This window comes from Monodelphis domestica, chromosome 1 (assembly GCF_027887165.1).
Source record: "Monodelphis domestica isolate mMonDom1 chromosome 1, mMonDom1.pri, whole genome shotgun sequence".
NCBI classification, from domain to species: domain Eukaryota; kingdom Metazoa; phylum Chordata; class Mammalia; order Didelphimorphia; family Didelphidae; genus Monodelphis; species Monodelphis domestica.
Genome location: NC_077227.1, coordinates 406,092,607 through 406,111,684, shown reverse-complemented (window position 1 = coordinate 406,111,684; position 19,078 = coordinate 406,092,607). Strand labels below are relative to the sequence as shown.

Here is a 19,078-nt window from a genome sequence, read left to right as displayed (position 1 = left end):
TTGTGCAGGTAGTTTTATGCCCATTTTATAGAAGAGCAAACTGAGTTTCAGAAGTGTGAAATGAAAAACCTTTAGGACTAGAAATGGGAAAAATACACTTTGCCCTCTCTTTAGTCTTAAGAGGGTCAGTTCTGAATTCTCTTTTCAAAAAGCTGAGTGTAGAGAAAATGAACCACCCCAGAGAGGTCCAAGGACTTGACATACTCTCCTTTCTGTCCCAGGGCAGGACTATATATTATTGCATTTCTCCATGCTTCTCTGAACTCTTCACAGTCATCATTTTTACAATGAAGAAATAATTCATTTGATTCATGTGCCACAATTTGTTTGGTTGTTCTTCAATCAATGGACATCTACTCTAGTAGGACTTTGTACTTCTGGCAAAGCATCAATAGCACATGGACACCTTTCAAAGGCCACTGGACAGGGGTCAAAAACTTTTCAGAGGAGGACAACTCCTCATAATTTTCCCATGTCCTTCCCAGGAGTGGGCACACATATTGAGGGGGTGAAGTAGGTGGCTCAGTGGATTGAGAGCCAGACCTTGAGATAGGAGGTTATGGTTTCAAATTTGACCTCAGATACTACCTAGTTGTGTGACTGTGTAATCAGAATCTGAACCCTAAAACTTCAATTCCCAGAATCCCACTTTCCTTCTCACCTTACCTGCTGACATAGAGAGGATATAAATTTTGTGTGGCCCCACCTCTCTCTCTCTCTCTTCCTCTGATCAGCGGCTGCTGACCCGGGCTTTTTGAGCAGGCAGGAGAATTTACTCATGTGGTCTTGTTTTTGTTAGATAATTAGGTTTTTATATTTCTATCTCCTTTTTATTCCTTCTACTTCAAGTAATTATTAATAAACTTTATAAAATATAATACTTGGAGTTATTGATATTAATTTAAATTTTACATGACCCTGGGCAAGTCACTCCCATTGTCTAGCCCTTCCCACCCTTCTGCCTTGGAACCAATACTTAGTATTGATTCTAAGATGGAAGGGAAGGGTTTAAACATACCTCTTCACACACACACATAAAACTCTATCTCTAGCCATCTGCCTTGGGTGCTCTTCTGTCTCTGTCGCTGTCTCTGTCTCTGTCTCTCTCCCCTATTTTACTTCACGGTTTCATCAGCTCCCGTGGATTCAATTATCATCTCTATGTTGATCATCTTTACATCTACTTATCCCTAACCTCTCTGCTTGGCCTCCAATCCTGCATCTCCAATTGCCTTTTACACATCTGGAACAAGATGTCTGGGAGACATCTTAAACTCAATATATCCAAAATTGAACTCATTATCTTTTCCCCTAAACCACCCCCTCTTCAAAATTTCCTTATCACTGTGGAGGGTACCATTTATCCTTCCAATCACATAGGTTTGCAATCCAGGTGCCATTCATCGGGCACTCCTCTCTCTGTTCTGCCCAACCCCTGCCCCCCTAACATAGAGTCTGTTGTAAACAGAGTTGTTTGCATGCTGTCACCCCAACTGGATTGTCAGCTCTTTGAGAATAGGAACAGTTTTGCCTCTTCTTGTATTTCCAGTGATTAGCATAGTGGCTGGCACATACTAGGTTCATTCTTAATGAATGTTTCTTGGTTGACTCTAATTCACTTGGGGAAGACCCTTTCCATCTTTGGACTTGAGTCTCTTCAGTTAAAAAAGGAAACTGGATAATATAAATGGTTCTCAAAGTGGGGATGCATTTGGGGTGGGGTCCCCAACATATTTTCAAAGTAACACTAATTAATACATTTTAATTTCTAATGAAGTAAATATCTGTACATATAACACATCAACAAATGTTCTTTGGAGAAGTTATGGATTTCAAATGCGATAATGGACATAAAACATTTTGCAAATCTTAAAGAACTATACAAATGCCAGTTTATTATTATAATTATTATCCCATAGTCACAAAGCCTCCACTCTGGTAATGACGTCATTTCCTGAGCCTTCTACAGCACTTCTGGTGACCTCAATCAATATTTTTAAAGCAATCCTAGAGTGTGCTGGCCAATGTTTAACAATCAGGCTCCTGGGATGGGGTGGGGGCAAGGGATGTATGCACGTACACTTAAACTTAATCTGCATTATTAATTCTTGCTTAAGTCTAGACAACTAACAAAACAATCAATTTCTGAAGTGTAAGTGATCATGCTGAAAATTTAAGGATTGACTTTCCACAAGCAGCACAACCCTTTGTGGTCCTAATTCACTTTTAGGAGTGAAAAGGGGTCCCGAGGCCAAAGCATTTAAGAAGCTGCCAGACTAGATCATCTCAGAGGTCTCATGCTGCCCTGACAGTCCATGTCCTATGTTCTAAGGTCCCTTCTTGCTCTTTTCAGTAATTCTGGGCACTGAAGGTTTTGTAGGCTTCTAAAAGCCCCTGTTTTGCAATGCTGCTGCCCAGTGGGAGGGGCAGCTCCTAAAGCTCTTATCTCCTGACATCTTCACTACAAAATAATAATAATAATAATAATAATAATAATAACTGGCATTTACCTAGAGCTTTAAGGTTTACAGAGCACTTTACATTCATTACTTCATTTGATTCTCCCAGAAATCCTCTATGGGATGGAAGACAGGTATTTGCAAACCCTAAAGCTTTACAGGAAGTGTGAATTCATATTAGTGGAAGTCCAATTCAGCTACAGAGTTGAGAGTGAAGGGCTGAGTTCAGGGACTTTTCTGAAGTTGGCTGGAAGGGGAGAGGGAGAAGGAGGGAGATGAAAAAGGATGAGAGACAGACAGACAGAGACAGAGAGAGAAAAGCATGCAATTCTTTAGAGGATGGGCAGGAAGGCAAGGGACAGATTTATTAGGGAAAATCAGTCACCTGGAGAATAATCCCAGCTTGACTTTGTGTGATGGCTGCTCGCTTAGTGGGGATGGAGCAGGCTCAGCCTCTCCCTTTTCCATGTAGCCAAGGCCATGACCAGGGGAGGAATTTGGAGTGTGAAGCCTGATAGAAACAAAGCAAGGATATGTGGGGGTGGCACACAGACCCCAGAATTCAAGACAAGCAAAGGCCCAGAATCAGGGAAGTGAAGGGGTCCCAGAGCACAGCAGGCCTGGGCCAGCCTGTTGGTCCAAAGCACAGGTTAGCAAGAAGGGGGAAGGACCACACCCTGTTCAAAGGTGGGGGTGAAGCAGATAGTTCAGAATTATAATTAAAACAGGCTTTTCTGTAATGTTTTCAGTCAGCACTTCTCAGCCTTTTTGATCTTAGGATGGTTTTGCGCTCAGCTATGTGGAACAGGGGATAGAGCCTGTATGTATGAGTATGGAGCCAGAAAGACTTGAATTCAAACAGGACCTCAGACACTTACTAGCTGTGTCATTCTAGGAAAGTCTGACTCAGTTTCCTCATCTTGTAAAATGGGGATCATCATAACATCTACCTCACAAGGTTGTTGGGAGGATCAAATGATATCATAATTGTAAAGTACTTAGCACAGTGCCCAACTCTTTGTAATATTAGTTATCATCATTATTATTATTTTATACTCTTAAAAATAACTGAGGAGCCTCTAAATGGTTTTTTTTATGTGGCTATTGCTATTAATATTTTACCACATTAGAAATTTACAGTATCTTAGTATTATTTTGAAAATGGTTATGACCTCACAGACTCCCCGAAAAGGTCTCAGAGATCCCCACGATTCCCTGGACCACTTTGAAAATGGCTGCTTTAAATTTTGCTAAAAAGTACTTTCCTCACCACAACCCTGTGAAGTAGGCAATGATCTATCCATCAGTATTCATTCGGTGCCAACTGTGCTAAGTGCTAAGGACACAAAGAAGCAAAAGACAGCCCTTGCCCTCAAAGAGTTTGCTGTCTAATGAAGGAGACAACATGCAAACAGGGATAGAGCTGTAAGGAGTTTGTTGCTACATAGTTCAAGATGTCTCACAGACCTCCTCTGTTTATTGGCTGAGACTTGGGGAATACACTCTGTTTTTGGACTTGAAACTATTCAGTTAAACAAGGAGATTGGATTAGATCAATGGTTCTCAAAGGAGGGGTGCCTCTGGGGGGGAGTTCTGAGTAAAATAGAAATGAGAAATTTATTTGTAAACATTTCTAAAATAGTTACAAAGCTAGCTATGTGCAGAAGAAATAAGGAAATAATTAACAGCGCCAAGGCACTGGAATGAAGAGAGGTCTGGAGAAGGCTTCCTGTAATTGGATTTTAGTTGGAACTTAAAGGAAGGCAGGGAGGTCATGATTCAGAGCAGAGGAGGGGGAGTGTTGTTCCAAGAATGGGGGACAGCCAGAAAGAATGCCTAAAGCACAGAGATGGAGGGTCTTCTTCATGGAACAGCCAGAAGTAATCACAACATCTGATACTGACGTAGCACCTTGTAAGGCATTATAATATCATTCCAAATCTGTCTTTGTTCCTAGCCAGGATCTCTGTTTCTGTCTGTCTCTGTCTATATCTATATCTAATCTCTCTATCGTGGATATGTATGTGTATATACACTTATACATCTTTATTAAATCAATATATCTGTATCCATCTCTGTCTCTATTTCTGTCATCTTACTTGAGCGCTATAAAGGAAATCCTTTCTGAGGGGAAATGGTCTGGGTCTTTGACTTCATCATTATGGGAGGAATTCCCTGGAGTTTGACTTCTCTGATGCAGATTCACTGGTTGTTGGTAACTTGGGGGCGCTGGGGGAGGGGGAGGACTTAGCCAAGGTCACATAGCTAGATTGTGTCAGAAGCAGGAGGACAGGAATCCAGTTCCTCCTGACTTCCCCGGCTAACCTTCTACCCATTTCATCATACTTCCTCTCTTTGGATAAAACACCGGAGACTTTGGGATCTTTGTACCAGAGAGGAGGAATCAGAAATGTGGGCAGTGACTCATTCCTCTCTACCGGATTGTAATTTTCGGATCTGGGACCTGAGCCTGGGTCTTCTGACTCCATAACCCGTGTTATTTCCATGAATAATCATCTTAATAAAAGAATCATAATAACTGAAATTTATATAGTACTTACTATGTGACAGACATTGTGCTAAATACCTTACAATCATGATCTCTTTTGATCTTCCACTACTCCATGGACTGTCAGAGATCAGAGGGAAGAACTTTAGCCAATTCCTCTTGTTTTACAAACAGGGAAACTGAGGCCTGGAGAAGGGAAGTGATTTACTTAGGATCTCATAGCCAGTTAGTGGAAGAGCCAGAACAGAACCTTCACTATCCTGATCCTGTCAATTCAGGGCTCTTTCTAAAAAAATTTTCATTTTTTTTTTGGCATAACATCACTTTCTTCTAAGCTTTCTTGATCACTTATTCAGCCTTTGGTAGGGGGAGTAACCCCTTCATGTCCTACAATATCAGCAGGCATTGTTGTGAGCAAAGAAATTCCAGGGCAAAGGGCAGCTAGGTAAGTATGGTGGATAGAAAGCCAGGCTAGGAATCAGGAGGTCCTGGCTTCAAATCTGACCCCAGCTACTTCCTAGTTGTATGACTTTGGGCAAGTCACTTAACCCCAATTGCCTCACCTTTGCTGCTTTTCTGTCTTATAATGGATACTATGCCAGAAAGTAAAGGTTCTTTTAAAAAGAAGTTATCGAAGAGCTCTGGTAAATTGATCTAGGACCCCTATACGGGTCCCTTTTGGACAGGAAGGTTATAAAAAAAGTCACAGCAGAGAACTCTTGGGTACCTAAAAAAAACTGTTACTAATCGCTTTTGCCCTTCTTGCTTGTGGTTTTTTTAATATCCTTGTTTATAAATTGCATTATAGCCACTTTAGAAATTGCTTTTACTGGAGAATAGTTGAATGTCTTTAAAAAACAAACAACCCTTACCTTCCATCTTAGAATCAATAATATGCCTTGGTTCTAAGGCAGAAGAGCAGTAAGGGCTAGGCAATGGGGGTCAAGTGACTTGCTCAGGGTCACATAGCTGGAAAGTGTCTGAGGTCACATTTGAACTCGGGACCTCCTGTCTCTGGGCCTTGCTCTCAATCCACCTAAGCCACCCCTTGAATATCTTTTTACCAAAGGGATTGCTTATTTGAATCTTCAGACTGAGTAATTCATTGCACTAGACATTGGACCATGACCAGAAAAGCCTGGAGCTCTTTTTAGGTCTTTGCTAGAGTATATGTATGAGAATGGGGCCCCTTTGGGAAGGTTCACACAAGCATTGTACCTGGTAGTCCATAAACTCACTTGCCAATGGAGTTCTGCCTTAAAATCCAGAGAAGTAGTTAAGCAAAGCAAGCAGACTCACTTACCATATCTGACAGTATACTGAATGCTCTGTATCCTTAGCCCGCCTCCTCTCTATTAAAAGGAGGGAAGTAAGTTTCATTCTCAATCCTCTGGAATTGAAACCATTCATCATTCTAATCTGAATTCTGATGTCTTTTTTGAAAAAAGATATTTTACTTTCCCACTTACATATAATAACAATTTTCCACATGTTTTCTGAAGTTATAAGATGCAAATTGTCTCCCTCCTTCTCTTCCCTCTCCCTTCCCAGAGCTTGGTAAGCAATTTCATCTGTATTATACATGTACTATCGTGCAAATCTTACATCTCTGTTGTTCACTGTTGTAAGAGAATAGTCATATAAAAGCACCCCCCCCCCAAATAAAAACACAAATAAACTGGAGTGAAGACTAGTATGCTTTGCTCTGCATTCCCCGACTCCAACAGTTCTTTCTCTGGAGAAGGAGATGGAGAGTCTTTGGCATAAATCCTTCAGAGTTGTCCTGGATCGTTGCATTGCTGTTAGTAGCCAAGTCTATCACATTTGATCTTTCCACAATATTGCTGTTATTGTGCATAATGTTCTCCTGGTTCTGCTTATTTCACTCTGTATCAGTTCATGAAGGTCTAGCTCTTTCTGAAATCATCTTGTTCATCAGTCCTTACAGCACAATAGTATTCCATCACCATCATATGCCACATTTGTTCAGCCATTCCCCAAATGAGGGACATCCTTTCAATTTCCAATTTTTGCCACCACAAAAAGAGCCATAAGTGAGAACAATCTCTGGGATATAGACCGGTAGTGGTGTTACAGAGTCAAAGGATATGCTCAATTTTACAGTCCTTTGGGCATAGCTCCAAATTGCTTTCCTGAAAGGTTGGATCAGTTCACAACTCCACCAACAATGTATTAGTGTTTTTTTCATTCACATTAGCATGGTCATTGTGTACATTAATCTCTTAGTTCTTCTTTCTTTATTTTATATTTATTTCATAAAAGCCTTCTCCACCATCCCATGTAGGAACTAGTATCAGACCACAGTTTTCCTTGATGTTCCAGGAAGAATAATTAAGGTGATACCCTTGGCTGGCTGCCATATATAGCCTTGATTCCCAGGCTCTGTGGAAGATGGAGAAGTAAGCATCTCCAGAGAGCAGTAACTCACCAGAGGCTTTTCTTTGCAGGGCCCAGACCCAATGAGACTGTATTCACCAAGGCCAAATTTCCCCTCTCTACCACTCACTCTGAGGGGTCCTGGGAAGCCTCTATGGTCAGCCAAGAAGGCCATACCCTGAACCTGGCATTCTCCTCCCCAGCCAATGCTCCCATTGGCTACTACAAACTCTCCATGGAGAGCATCACGGGATCCCAGCATCATATTTCTTCCATCACTGGATTTGTGCTTCTCTTCAATCCCTGGTGCAAAGGTAAGAATAGCAATAATAATAGTCAAAAAAGAACTGCTCACATTTCTGTGGCACTTTTAGATCTGCAAAAGCACTTTGTGTTCACAATAACTTCATGAGGCAGATAGAGCAAGTGCTATCATCTCGATTTTATCAATGAAGGAAGCGAGGATCATTTTTTCCATACAAATATTTTTCAACATTTTATTTTTCTCAATGACATGTAAACATTTTTTAACATTCATTTTTTGAACATTTGAGCTCCTAATTCCCTTCCTCTTTCCCTCTTTTCCTCCCTCCCCAAGATGGCAAGCAATTCAGTATAGACTGTCCATTGACCTGAAATGACAATGCCAGGTCTCCTGATTCCAAACCCAGTGAAAGTTTTTCCAAAACACCAGACTGCTTCTGGTGGACGGGAACTTGGCCCATGCATGTAAGGAGCACTCAGGCAAAGGCAGTTGTCTTTGCACCTGGGGTTTGGGGGAATGGTGGGGAGAGGCTCCCTTAAGATTGCTGGCAGGTTCCAGGGTCAGATATTACTAATAATAGATGCCTTCTAGGAATTCCCAGCTTTATTTGTCCCTAAGCTTTCTCGTCTATTTTTACATTGGTTCTGCACGCAAAGCCCCAGGAGATTAGGAGGTAGAAGGGTTATTTTTCCTAATTTACAGACTGGGAAACTGAAGGCCAGAGGAGGGAAAGTCGCTCACTGAATTTCAGAACTGAGACCCAATGTATTGATTCCTAGGCTGGGGTTCTCACCTTCTCAGTGAGAGAGATGAGGAATAAAAGGCTAAAACTTAAAAACTTTGATTGAAACTCTGAAAATAGCCCTCTTCTGATGCACGTGTCTAGTCTTCATTTACTGTACCCCAAGTCTCACCTGTAATCTTAAACATATTTCCTGTGCTGATAGGAGAGGTCGAGAAATGCTAGGAGGATCCTGTGGTGAGTAACAAGAATAATATCAATAATAGCTGGCATTTCTAGAGAGGGTCCACTGTGAGCCAAGTACTATGATACATGCTTTACAAATAGTGTCGCATTTGAGCCTCACAACAACCCTGGAAGGTAGGTGCTGTTATTATCCTCATTTTACAGTTGAAGAAATTGAAGCAAATCAAGGATAAGTGACTTGACCAAGATTACACAGAGAACAAGTATTTGAGACTGGATTTGAATTCAGATTTTCCTAACTCCAGGCCCTGAGCTCCAGCCACTGTGCCACCTAGCTGCTTTGTGTAGATTAAACTTAAAAGTGTATGTTTCAATGATACATGTAAAACCCAGTGGAATTGCTCTTTGGAGGAGCAAGGGAGGAGGGGATGGAAAGAACATGAATCATGTAACCATGGAGAAATCTTATAAATTAATTAATTAAATAAAATGGGGGGGGGAAGCCTATGTTCTAGGAACAGCTAAATGGTTCAAGAGCCAGGCCTTAAGATGGGAGGTCCTGGGTTCAAATCTGGCCTCAGCTACTTCCTAACTGTGTAATCCTGGGCAAGTCACTTAACCCTCATTGCCTAGCCTTTACCACTCTTCTGTCTTAGAAATGATGCATAGCATTTGATCTAGGACAGGAAGTAAGAGTTTTCTTTGTGTGACATAGATCTTTCACATTTTTTCTCTTCTGGCAATAGGTACACTGCGTAGTCTGGGGCAAATGACTACCCTTCTCTGAGCCACTGATGTTCCTTATGTAAAATAGTGTCAACAATTTCCATTTTTTATAAGAGTAACAATAACTTAATGGATACAGCATCCTATTATTTACAAAATGCTTTCCTCTCAGCAGCTCAATGAAATAAGTTTGATTATCCATGTTTTACAGAGGAAGAAACAGAGGTCCAGAGCATTGAATTGCTTTTAAGTGGCAGAGCCAGAATTGGAACTCAGATCCAGCTCAGTTTTCACTATCCTACACTACCTCCCTCTAAAGTACCTCCAGATGTCCTGCACTCTATCTATATGGATTTTTTGTTTGTGATTTCATTGGTGTGCAAGGAACTCCCAGTAGCCCCTATTCCTAGATTTGGGGAGTCCTGAGAGGCTCAGAGACTTGCCCAAAGTCACACAATCAGTACCTGTCAGAAGGCTCCAAGACTGTGTGATGATTGTTAACAAGCTCCGTTTTCTGGTTCCACAGGATACTTTTTGGAGCCCGCCCACCATGGCTAACACCAAACACCGTGGAAAGAGTTTGGGTTCAATTATACAAGTGTTAGGCCAAGCATAACTGTTTACTCTTCTCTTCAGAGGATTCAGTCTATATGGAGGAAGAAGAATTTCGGCAGGAGTATGTCATGAATCAGCACGGTCTCATCTTCCAGGGGGCCCCGGCGTGCATTGAGAAGATCCCATGGAACTTTGGACAGGTGGGTGTCTCATCCCCAACCTCTAGCTCCCAGGGAACCAGATACTGCCTTGACCACCCTTTGCTTCCCTCAACCAATCAGGTCATCACCGAGAACCAAAAGGGTGGCCGTCCGTCACCCGGCTGCTATAGAGGAGGCAAAGATGGCTGAGGCATGTGCCCTGCCCTCTGGAGGCTTTCAGTCTAATTAAGAAAAGCAAACTGAGACAGGAGAAATCACTATAAAGTGGCTGAGTTCCAGGTTGTGTTCTCAACCCTGAAGGGAAGAGAAAATGGGGCCAGAGAAAAGCTGAAATAGTAGGAAGGCATTCTAGTAGAAGTAGGACTTAAAGGGGCCCAGGAAGAATGAAGAAAAGAAAGGTTTAAAAGGAGAAACTATGCCTGGCATATATTTCCATAAAATCGCACATTTCTATGGTACTTGTAGGTGGTAGAAATATTGTTATTCCCACTTTACCAGTGAGAAAACAGAGGCTCGGGGGGGGGGGGGGTGAGCCTTTCTTGCCCCAAAGAGCAGGCTTTTGAGGGGTAAAAAGCCTCAAGAGACTCACCCCAAATCAAATTTGAAATCAGAATTTGAAATCAGACCTATTGCCTCCAGGGCTCTTTCCAAGATGTTCTTCAAAGATCTAGGATTTCATTAATTGGATGAATCCTCCACAACCCCTCCACCCTTTCAGAGACATTTTAATGAGCTGCCATTGTCCTTATCCACTGGTCCTTATCCAGATTTCTGGGCACGAGCCTTTCTCCTTAAGCTAGATCAGTTTCCAGGCAGTAGCCACAGAACACCTCGCTAGGCCCCTGCAAAAAAGCCTTTTCAGCATAGTAGGACCTCTTGAGGTTTGGGCCCTGCTGGCCTAGACTTGGGGAGCCGAGGGCCACTGCCATGCCATGAGGTCTTCCATGGAAGACTCTGTACATACTTAGCGAATGGTGAGTGAATACATGTGTACGCTCCAGGCTGGACTAGATGACCTTGGTGGTCTCTTCTAGGTGTGGGATGCTATAATTCTAAATATAGGAAAGGCAGTTATTAATCCCACTTTTCAGATGAGGAAACCAAAGCCTGGAGCTGCCCAGGGACACCTAACTGCTCTGAGTTGATCCTCTGTGGTATGAATGGGCTTATAAGGAAATATCCACATCTCTCCCAGAATGGCTCAAAAAAGAAAACAGAACAAGCAAATAGATGGATGAGCCTGTTATGAGGCCACTGGGCTTAGTATTAATGTGGATTTTTTATAAAGTATTTTCAGGGGCAGCTGGGTAGCTCAGTGGATGGAGAGCCAGGCCCAGAGATGGGAGGTCCTGGGTTCAAATGTGACTTCAGATACTTCCCAGCTGTGAGACCCTGGGCAAGTCACTTAACCCCATTGCCTAGCCCTTACCACTCTTCTGCCTTGGAACCAATACACAGTATTGATTCTAAGATGAAAGGTAAGGGATATTTTTTTTTTATTTTAAATTAAAAAATAAAATAAAAGGAGTGAAGGAACAGGGCTTGTAAGGGATGGCAGAAATGATGCTGTATCTTAAGGAAGGCTATGTGACTTTATATGAGTTACTTATCCCCTCTTGGCCTCAAAAAACCTTTGGGATCTGGGCAGCCAAGGAATTCAAAAAGGCAAGGATGGGGGCAGAGAGGGAGATAGAGACAAAGAAAGAGGGGGGGGGGAGGAAGAAGGAGGGAGGGAGAGAGAGTCAGAGAGAGGGAGAGAGAGGGAGAGAGAGAGATACAGAGAAAGGGAGAGAGAGAGAGACAGTGAGGGGGAGAAAGAGAGAGCATATAGTTGGGTGCTAAGGATGGGAATGAGAGGTGGAACTCCATAATCTTAACTGAAACATCCTGCCAGGGAAATGTGGGTGGTTCCCAGGCAGATAAAATACACCAGAATCCTGCAGAGTTGGCAGGCGGGCAGGAAAGACACCGTTAGATTGGGAGAAAGATAACAACAACATGCCATTCTGCCATTCTCATAAGATGATAACGTTATTGACCCATTATGGGTGACACGTCAGCTATGAGTTTTAGTTTTGGATTTTTAGTTTGGTTTGGTTTAGTTTGGTTTTTAGCAGTGGCTGGTAGTATCCATTGAGCCATCTTAACAACCCTTTTACTTAGTATTCTTCCACCCCAACCCATGCTATAGCCAAAAAAACATAACCATAACCAAAGTGGGGTTCATGAAGGAGCAGAGGAGGCAATCTGTTTGGGGTCAGGTTCAGGGCTCAGCCTATGTCTAGGATCAAAGTTCAATCTGTAATTAGCATCAGAGTCAATCCATGGCCAGAATCAAAGGCTGTTGGTATTCAGGAAATAGCATAGCTATTAATAATTCCTCCCCCAGTTTTTGAAGTGCTGCTTCCTTTTCCTTCTCAGAGAGCGATCAAAGAATAACCTGCTTGTAAGAATCTCTTCCTGGAGTTACCTGAACCTCATTCTGAAGGTATCAGGAATTTCCTAAACCAAAGACTTCCATGAGAAGAGTCCAGGAGAGGCCCCTGCAATACAGTTGGGTCAAAGGAACTCTTTTATTAGGTTTTTAGGCCCATAAATTAGGGAAACAAATATTATCAAATTAAGTAAATAAATACAGTAAAGCAAGACTCCTAGAGCTTGGGTCTCAGGCTGTCAGCATGAGCAGAAATCTCAGAATCCCTGGTCATTCTTTCCAAGATTTGTCTTTTTTTTCATCGTTTGTCCTTCTTCTTCTTTTTTTAAACCCTTACCTTCCATTTTAGAATCAATACTGTGTATTGGTTCCAAGGAAGAAGAGTGGTAAGGGCTAGGCAATGGGGGTCAAGTGACTTGCCCAGGGTCACACAGCTGGGAAGTATCTGAGGCCAGATTTTAACCCAGGACCATTCTCAATCCACTGAGCCACCAAGCTGACTCCTTTTGTCCCTCTTCTTGACCCTTCTACCTGGAGGTAGTCCACTATCCACACACCAACAGCTTGCTTCCCTACCACCTTCCTTTTCTTTTTATCAAAAACCACTGAATTTTGTGGAGTTTTGATGCCCCTAAAATCCTCTTTGCTTTCCCAGTTACTATAGTGCAGGGGGAAAGAGAGGGAAATGGAGCCATAAATAGGCCAGGTACAACAGACCATGAATGGCCAGGCTATAAAAGAAGGCTTAGAAATAAACCAACTTCCTTCTCAGTTTCCCCTGCACTTGATACTTGGATCCATTTAATTGCCCTGGCATAGGGATAGGGAGAACAGGAGGCCAAAGATAGTATGGAGGTTATTATTACTGGAAGCCGGGGCCCGTCAGTAAAACTTCTGGGCCTGAGACCAAGAGTTGGTGGAGCAATGGCAGAGCAGGGACTAGAAACCCAGTTCTCCTAATTCCCAGGTCATAACGACTTTTCCCCTGTCCCAGTTCAACCAATGGGGAAGGGGGGGAGGGCGGAAGGGGAGTTATTAACCTCCAGAATCTGCAACAATTCACTTATAAGAACATTTATCAAGAACTTACCATAGGGGCAGCTAGGTAATTCAATGGATAGATTGCCAGGCCTGGAGTTGGGAGAACTTGGGTTCAAAACACTAGTATACCAAGAACCTGGCCTCAGGTACTTCCTAGACGTGTGACCTTGGGCAAGTCACTTAACCCTCATTGCCGAGCTCTTACCACTCTATAGCCTTGGAACTAATACACCTTATTGATTCTGACAGGAGGTAAGGAGTTAAAAATAAATAAGTCTCAAAGACAGGATGAAGCAAGTCCTGGGCTGATGGAGAAATTACGGAGCCACAGAGGGCAGGTCTTGTTCCTATAAACAGTGGAGGAGACCAGGAATGGGTGGGCTGACATTGGTCCTTGCCCTCCAGCTCGGGACCTGCTTTGGGCTTCCTTCTCCTCCCGGGTGCTCCTGCTGCTAGAACATCATAAGAATCCCAACCGGGAACACAGCAGAAATAATATTTTCCACAAAAGCTTTAACATTTCCAAAGTGCTTTTGCCATTCACGGACCCTATGTGGTGGGGAGAGCAGGTCATTCATTAGTCCCATAAAGGGAGAACATCTATCATTCCCCAGTGTTTGGATTTTGATGCCTAAGGCCTAGGAAAACTCAGCCTCTGGATCCAAGTCTCTCCTAAGAAGCTCTGAAGGCACAATGGGATTCTGGCCAGAGCCCTGGAATCTTTTCTTAGCCTTACCACTATAATTAACTGGAATACCTTAAGGAAAATCTTTTTATCTTCTCTGGGCCTCAGTTTCTCTCTTAAAAAAAAGTTAAGGTTGGATTAAGATGACACCCCGCCCCCAAGGTCCTTTGCAATTCTAAAATGTTGTGATTTACTGTCTATGAACCTTTCCTGAGCCTCAGTTTTCCCAACTATAAAAGGAAGGGACTAAACCTTTTGATTCCTTCTAGCTCTGCTCTCCTAGAATTCTTTTGCCATTTACAGGCAATGTAGATGTCGTGGCTAGCCAATGATGGCAGCTCTCTCCTAACAAAAGAGGCATGGTGGCTGATTTGGGACTGCAGTGCAAAGGGAGGAGACAACAGCCCCAGAGCATTCCTTTCATTGGCTTCCACTTTGGGGAGGAAAAGGGAGGGGGAAGTAGCTAGAATCACCAGTGGCCACTGTTCAGAGAACCCTCTGGGAGCCTGCGGGCATTAATATTCATATGGTGGCAGCAGGAGGTTTATAAATATTTATAAGTTGGTTCTGCTTTTGCTCATTAGATTAAGCCATAAAAAAATTGCCATAAATCACTGTGAAGAAGTTGAGATCTAAGAGTAGCCAGGGGAAGAAGAGAACTGGAGCAGATAAATCCCAAAGGACTGAAAGCTTCAGTTGGTCTCTCTGACCTTAACCAGAAAGGGAACTTTCTATTGATAAATTTGTTGTTGTTCAATCATATCTGATCCTTTGTGACCTCATTTGGGTTGTGGTTTTTGTTTTTTGGGTTTTTTTTTTGGGCAAAGACACTAGAGTGGTTTTCCATTTCCTTTTCCAACTCATTTTACAGATGAGGAAACTGAGGCCAGCAGAGTTAAGTGACTTGCCCAGGGTCACTCAGGAAAGTGACTAGGTCCCCACACTCTGTATACTTCCAGGGGGTCACCTAGAGGCCCACAGGTCAGAACTAGGAGATAAGGAACTTGTTTTGTAGTCCCAGATCTGTCACCATCTTGCTAGATAATCTTCCCCTTTCTCAGTTGTATTTTCTTTATTTCTTAAATGAAAAAGTGGAATAGGAGTGTCTAAGGTTCCTACCTCCTTTGATTCCATGATATAGTTCAACTCTCCCAGTTTATAACCTCCACAAAGGCAGCAACTTGTGTCTTCTCTCTTAGCTGTGCATCTCTCTCAGTATAGATCACAGCAGCTCTGAGCCCGATGGGCAGTTATTTATTGGCTTATATCTCCAGATTTTATAGATGAGAAAGTTGAGGCCCAGAGAAATAAAGTGGCCTGTCAGAGTCCACCCAACAAGTCAGAGTTCAGCCATTCCATGAATATTTGGGCCCCATTCGCCTAGCATAATCTGCTAGACATTGTGGGGAAGGACTAGGCAGAACCCAAGAAGACTGCAGAATTTAGTGTTTGTTGGGCTGACAAGGTTTATGCATACGGAATATTTCCAGAACAATACCAGCCAGGGTACCACTTGAGACAATGGATAGACACGGAAGTTGGAAGGGACTGTAAAAAGAAAAATATGAGAGATCTTTTTCCTGTTTAGATAGGTGCTGATTAATGAATCCTTTGAAGTGGTCACATGCCTTTGGATTCATACCATTCTAAGTTATAATTACAAAAAATTTGGTCATTGACTCCAAACCAGTAGAGACACAGAGTACAAATTTGAATAAAGCCCCTGTGGGAAAGATTTGTTCTTAGTGAAAGATTAAAATTTAGGGGAGACTGAGGCAGTTAGAAATTAGTTTCTCTCTGCAAGGAGTATTATATTTTTTAGAGGTTTATTAAAAGTTAAAGATTAAAGAAAGTACAGAATAAGAAAAAACATGTGCCTAGGCCTCTGGCCAGACAAGATAACCTACATTATGGAAAGAGCCACGTCTGCCCCAAAACGGAAGTCCAAGAGAGCCCGCCTACAGGGAAGACCCTTTAAATAAAAACTTTGCTCTTGTCCCAGGGGAGAATTCAGTGAGATTAGAGGGCATTCTGGGAGCTAGCAAGGACTCCTCGGGAATGGAGTCCAGAGTTCAAATCTCAATTTTACATTAGCCTATGACAAGAGCACAAGGAATAGCTGAGAAAAAGTGTAAAGAGGCGATTTTAGTTCAGGATAAATAAAAACTTCCAAACAATTAGGCCTCTTCCAAAGTAGAATGTGCTGCTTTGGGAGGTAGCGAGTTCCCCTCACCAGAGGTTTTCCAGGAAAGGGTAGGTAGCAGCTTGCCAGGGAACTCTTAGAGAGGATTACTGCTTCAAGTATGGGCTTCTGAGGCATCTGCCCTCCACCAAGGAGAGGCTGGATTATAAGCACTAAGTGGTACTGAGTCAGCTATGGAGTTCAGATGATTAAGCTGGGTGATCTAGGAAGGATTCTCTGCACATGTGAACCTTGAAGAACACTGAAGAAAGATTGGGGAAGCATAGAGAAAAACAAGAGCAATATTGTGAAGCTGGAATTGTGTGTGCATGCGTGTGTGTGTGTGTATGTGGGGTGTGGGGTAGCTTGGAATGCATGGAGGGCCATGAGGTATAGAGGCATTGGGTACCCCTTGTGGACAGAGCTGACCAGTGAGTATCCTTATTCCCTAAGATACTACAATGGGTAAGACATTTGGGCCATCTAGGTCTTACCTCTCCCCAGACAACAAAACATGGCCCAGCCATGCCTGTCTACTGATCTCCCATTTTCTCTCTCCTTGGCTACAGTTTGAAGATGGAATCTTAGACATCTGCATTGAACTAATGGACATGAACCCCAAATTCATAAGGGATTGTGGTCGTGACTGTTCCAGGCGCAACAGCCCTATCTACGTTAGTCGGGTCATCAGTGCCATGGTGAGGAGAAAAGATATCCCAAATAGTCCCCTCATCTACTTCCCTTCCCACTCCATGTCCTGGCATGTAGCATCCTCAAGCACCACCAGCATATCTGTTATTCACTGATGAAGCACTTACCCAAATCACAAAGAGAGCTCTGGACTTGATTATGCCAAGAATGAGACAAAGATCCCAGGAGTATTCCCTGTCCCTTTAGTGTGGAAGAAGATACTTTTGGATGTAATTAAGTGGAGCCATTGCCCATCTCCCCATTGCTCCTCCCAAACTGTGAACCTCTTTCAGAATATTATTTTCCTTTTGTACCCCTGCAACTCACTCTCCTTGAATGTATAATAATTAGTAGGTTCCTTTTTCTACACTTGATCTTAACTAAAAGGCCAAGAAGCAATAGGTTCTTTTTTCATTGTGAGCCTTGGTTACCACAGGACTGTAGGAGTATCTAGAAATGGAAGAGATTAAGAGGGTCACTCTTACAATTTGTTGTGACTTTGGGCAGGTCTCCTCTCCTCTCTGGGCCTCAGTTTTGTAAAAATTAAAATAAATCTCAAATAGTAAAAATATTATATTTTAGGAGATTTATTAATGACCATTAGAACTAAAGGAATAAAAGGGATACAAAATAAAAACCACGTGCCCATAGCTAATTAGCCTGTTCAAACCCCCCCTACCCCAACCACCTTGTTCACAACAGGAAGTAAAGAGGCTGGGACCCTTCACTTCACTGCCTAATATCCCGTCTACAGGAAGTATGTAATGACAGGAAGTCAGTGGGCTCCTGGGAAGTGTAGTTCTTTTTTTTAGGGTAACAGATTTCTAATTACACAGTTTCCTATTCTGTAAAATGAAGAGGACAGTGACCTCTAAGTTTCCTTCCAACTCTTGATATTTTACATTCTACAGTCTCTTCTAACCCTGATTTTTTAGAATGCTTAAGGTCTATAAAATACTTTACATACATTATCTGATCTTCCACTATGAAACATGTGGAATTATTCTCTCCATTTCACACATTAAGAACTGAGTCTTCCAGAAACGATACAGCTAGTCAATATCTGGGACTAGATTCCAGCTCAAGTCTATTGACCCCGAGGCTGGCATTCTATCTTCTGGGCCATGCTGTTTCTAAGCTCTGTTCTAAGCTCTCTAGGATTCATTCTCAGATTATATTTGGGAAATGGCCAGTCTACTTTGTGGGTTCTCCTTTCTGGATCACTGACACCTGGTGCTATTTCAGGTCAACTGTAATGATGACAAGGGAATTTTATTTGGGCGCTGGGATAACAACTACAAAGATGGAATCAACCCCATGTCCTGGATAGGAAGTGTGGACATCCTGAAGAAGTGGAAGAAGAGTGGATGTTGTCAAGTCAAATATGGCCAATGCTGGGTTTTTGCTGCTGTAGCTTGCACAGGTGAGCCCTGATGTGGTCCTCCATAAGGAGGGTAGGGAGGATATTAATTCTGAATTCAAAGAATCCCTCCTAGCCTAAGTTTACTTTGGTTACACCTTAACTACAGATAAAACAAAAAACAATGATATGATTCAAAAATAATTGTCTTCTCTATGTAGAGTACCATACTGGGCAATGGGGAAGACAAAAAAGCAAATGACACGGTCCTAGTCTTCATAGTACTTCTACTCTAGTAGGATGAAAAAGGTGACTATATAGATAACTAAACTCACTCACTCAACACTTATCAAGAAACTTACATCACTATAGAAAAGTGAGCTTTTCCTATTCATATTCTTGTGGGTTCATCATTATGTATGGTATTAGTCCAGGGAAGATCAGGAACTCTGTGGCTGGGCTCCAGGGTAGCAGCTCTCACTAGTTATGCTCATGCCTAGTACATCCATAAAGCAGGTGCTCATAAATATGAACTAGACTCTGACTCACAATCATTCCCAGGGGCTGCTGTGTGAGGGAAAGAGCCGCCGTGGGCCAGGAATCAAAACACTTGGATGTGGGTTCCAATTGTGCTCCTAACTTTCTATTTGACTTTGGCTACATCATTCCTGCCTAGGCTCCCATGT

At 42.5% G+C, this 19,078-nt stretch overlaps 1 protein-coding gene across 2 annotated transcripts in view; it reads left to right on the top strand.

The window, feature by feature from the left end:
* The window catches only part of TGM2 (transglutaminase 2), a 54,384-nt gene that overhangs the window by 15,904 nt on the left and 19,402 nt on the right, over window positions 1-19,078 (top strand). Inside the window, exons 3-6 of one of the 2 annotated variants that reach the window (XM_007474369.3) lie at window positions 7,437-7,679; window positions 9,921-10,039; window positions 16,912-17,040; window positions 18,278-18,455. In XM_007474369.3, coding sequence (XP_007474431.2) covers window positions 7,437-7,679; window positions 9,921-10,039; window positions 16,912-17,040; window positions 18,278-18,455 — 669 coding nt within the window. The remainder of the gene's footprint in view (window positions 1-7,436; window positions 7,680-9,920; window positions 10,040-16,911; window positions 17,041-18,277; window positions 18,456-19,078) is intronic. The other variant, XM_056811935.1, reaches the window with a different exon arrangement.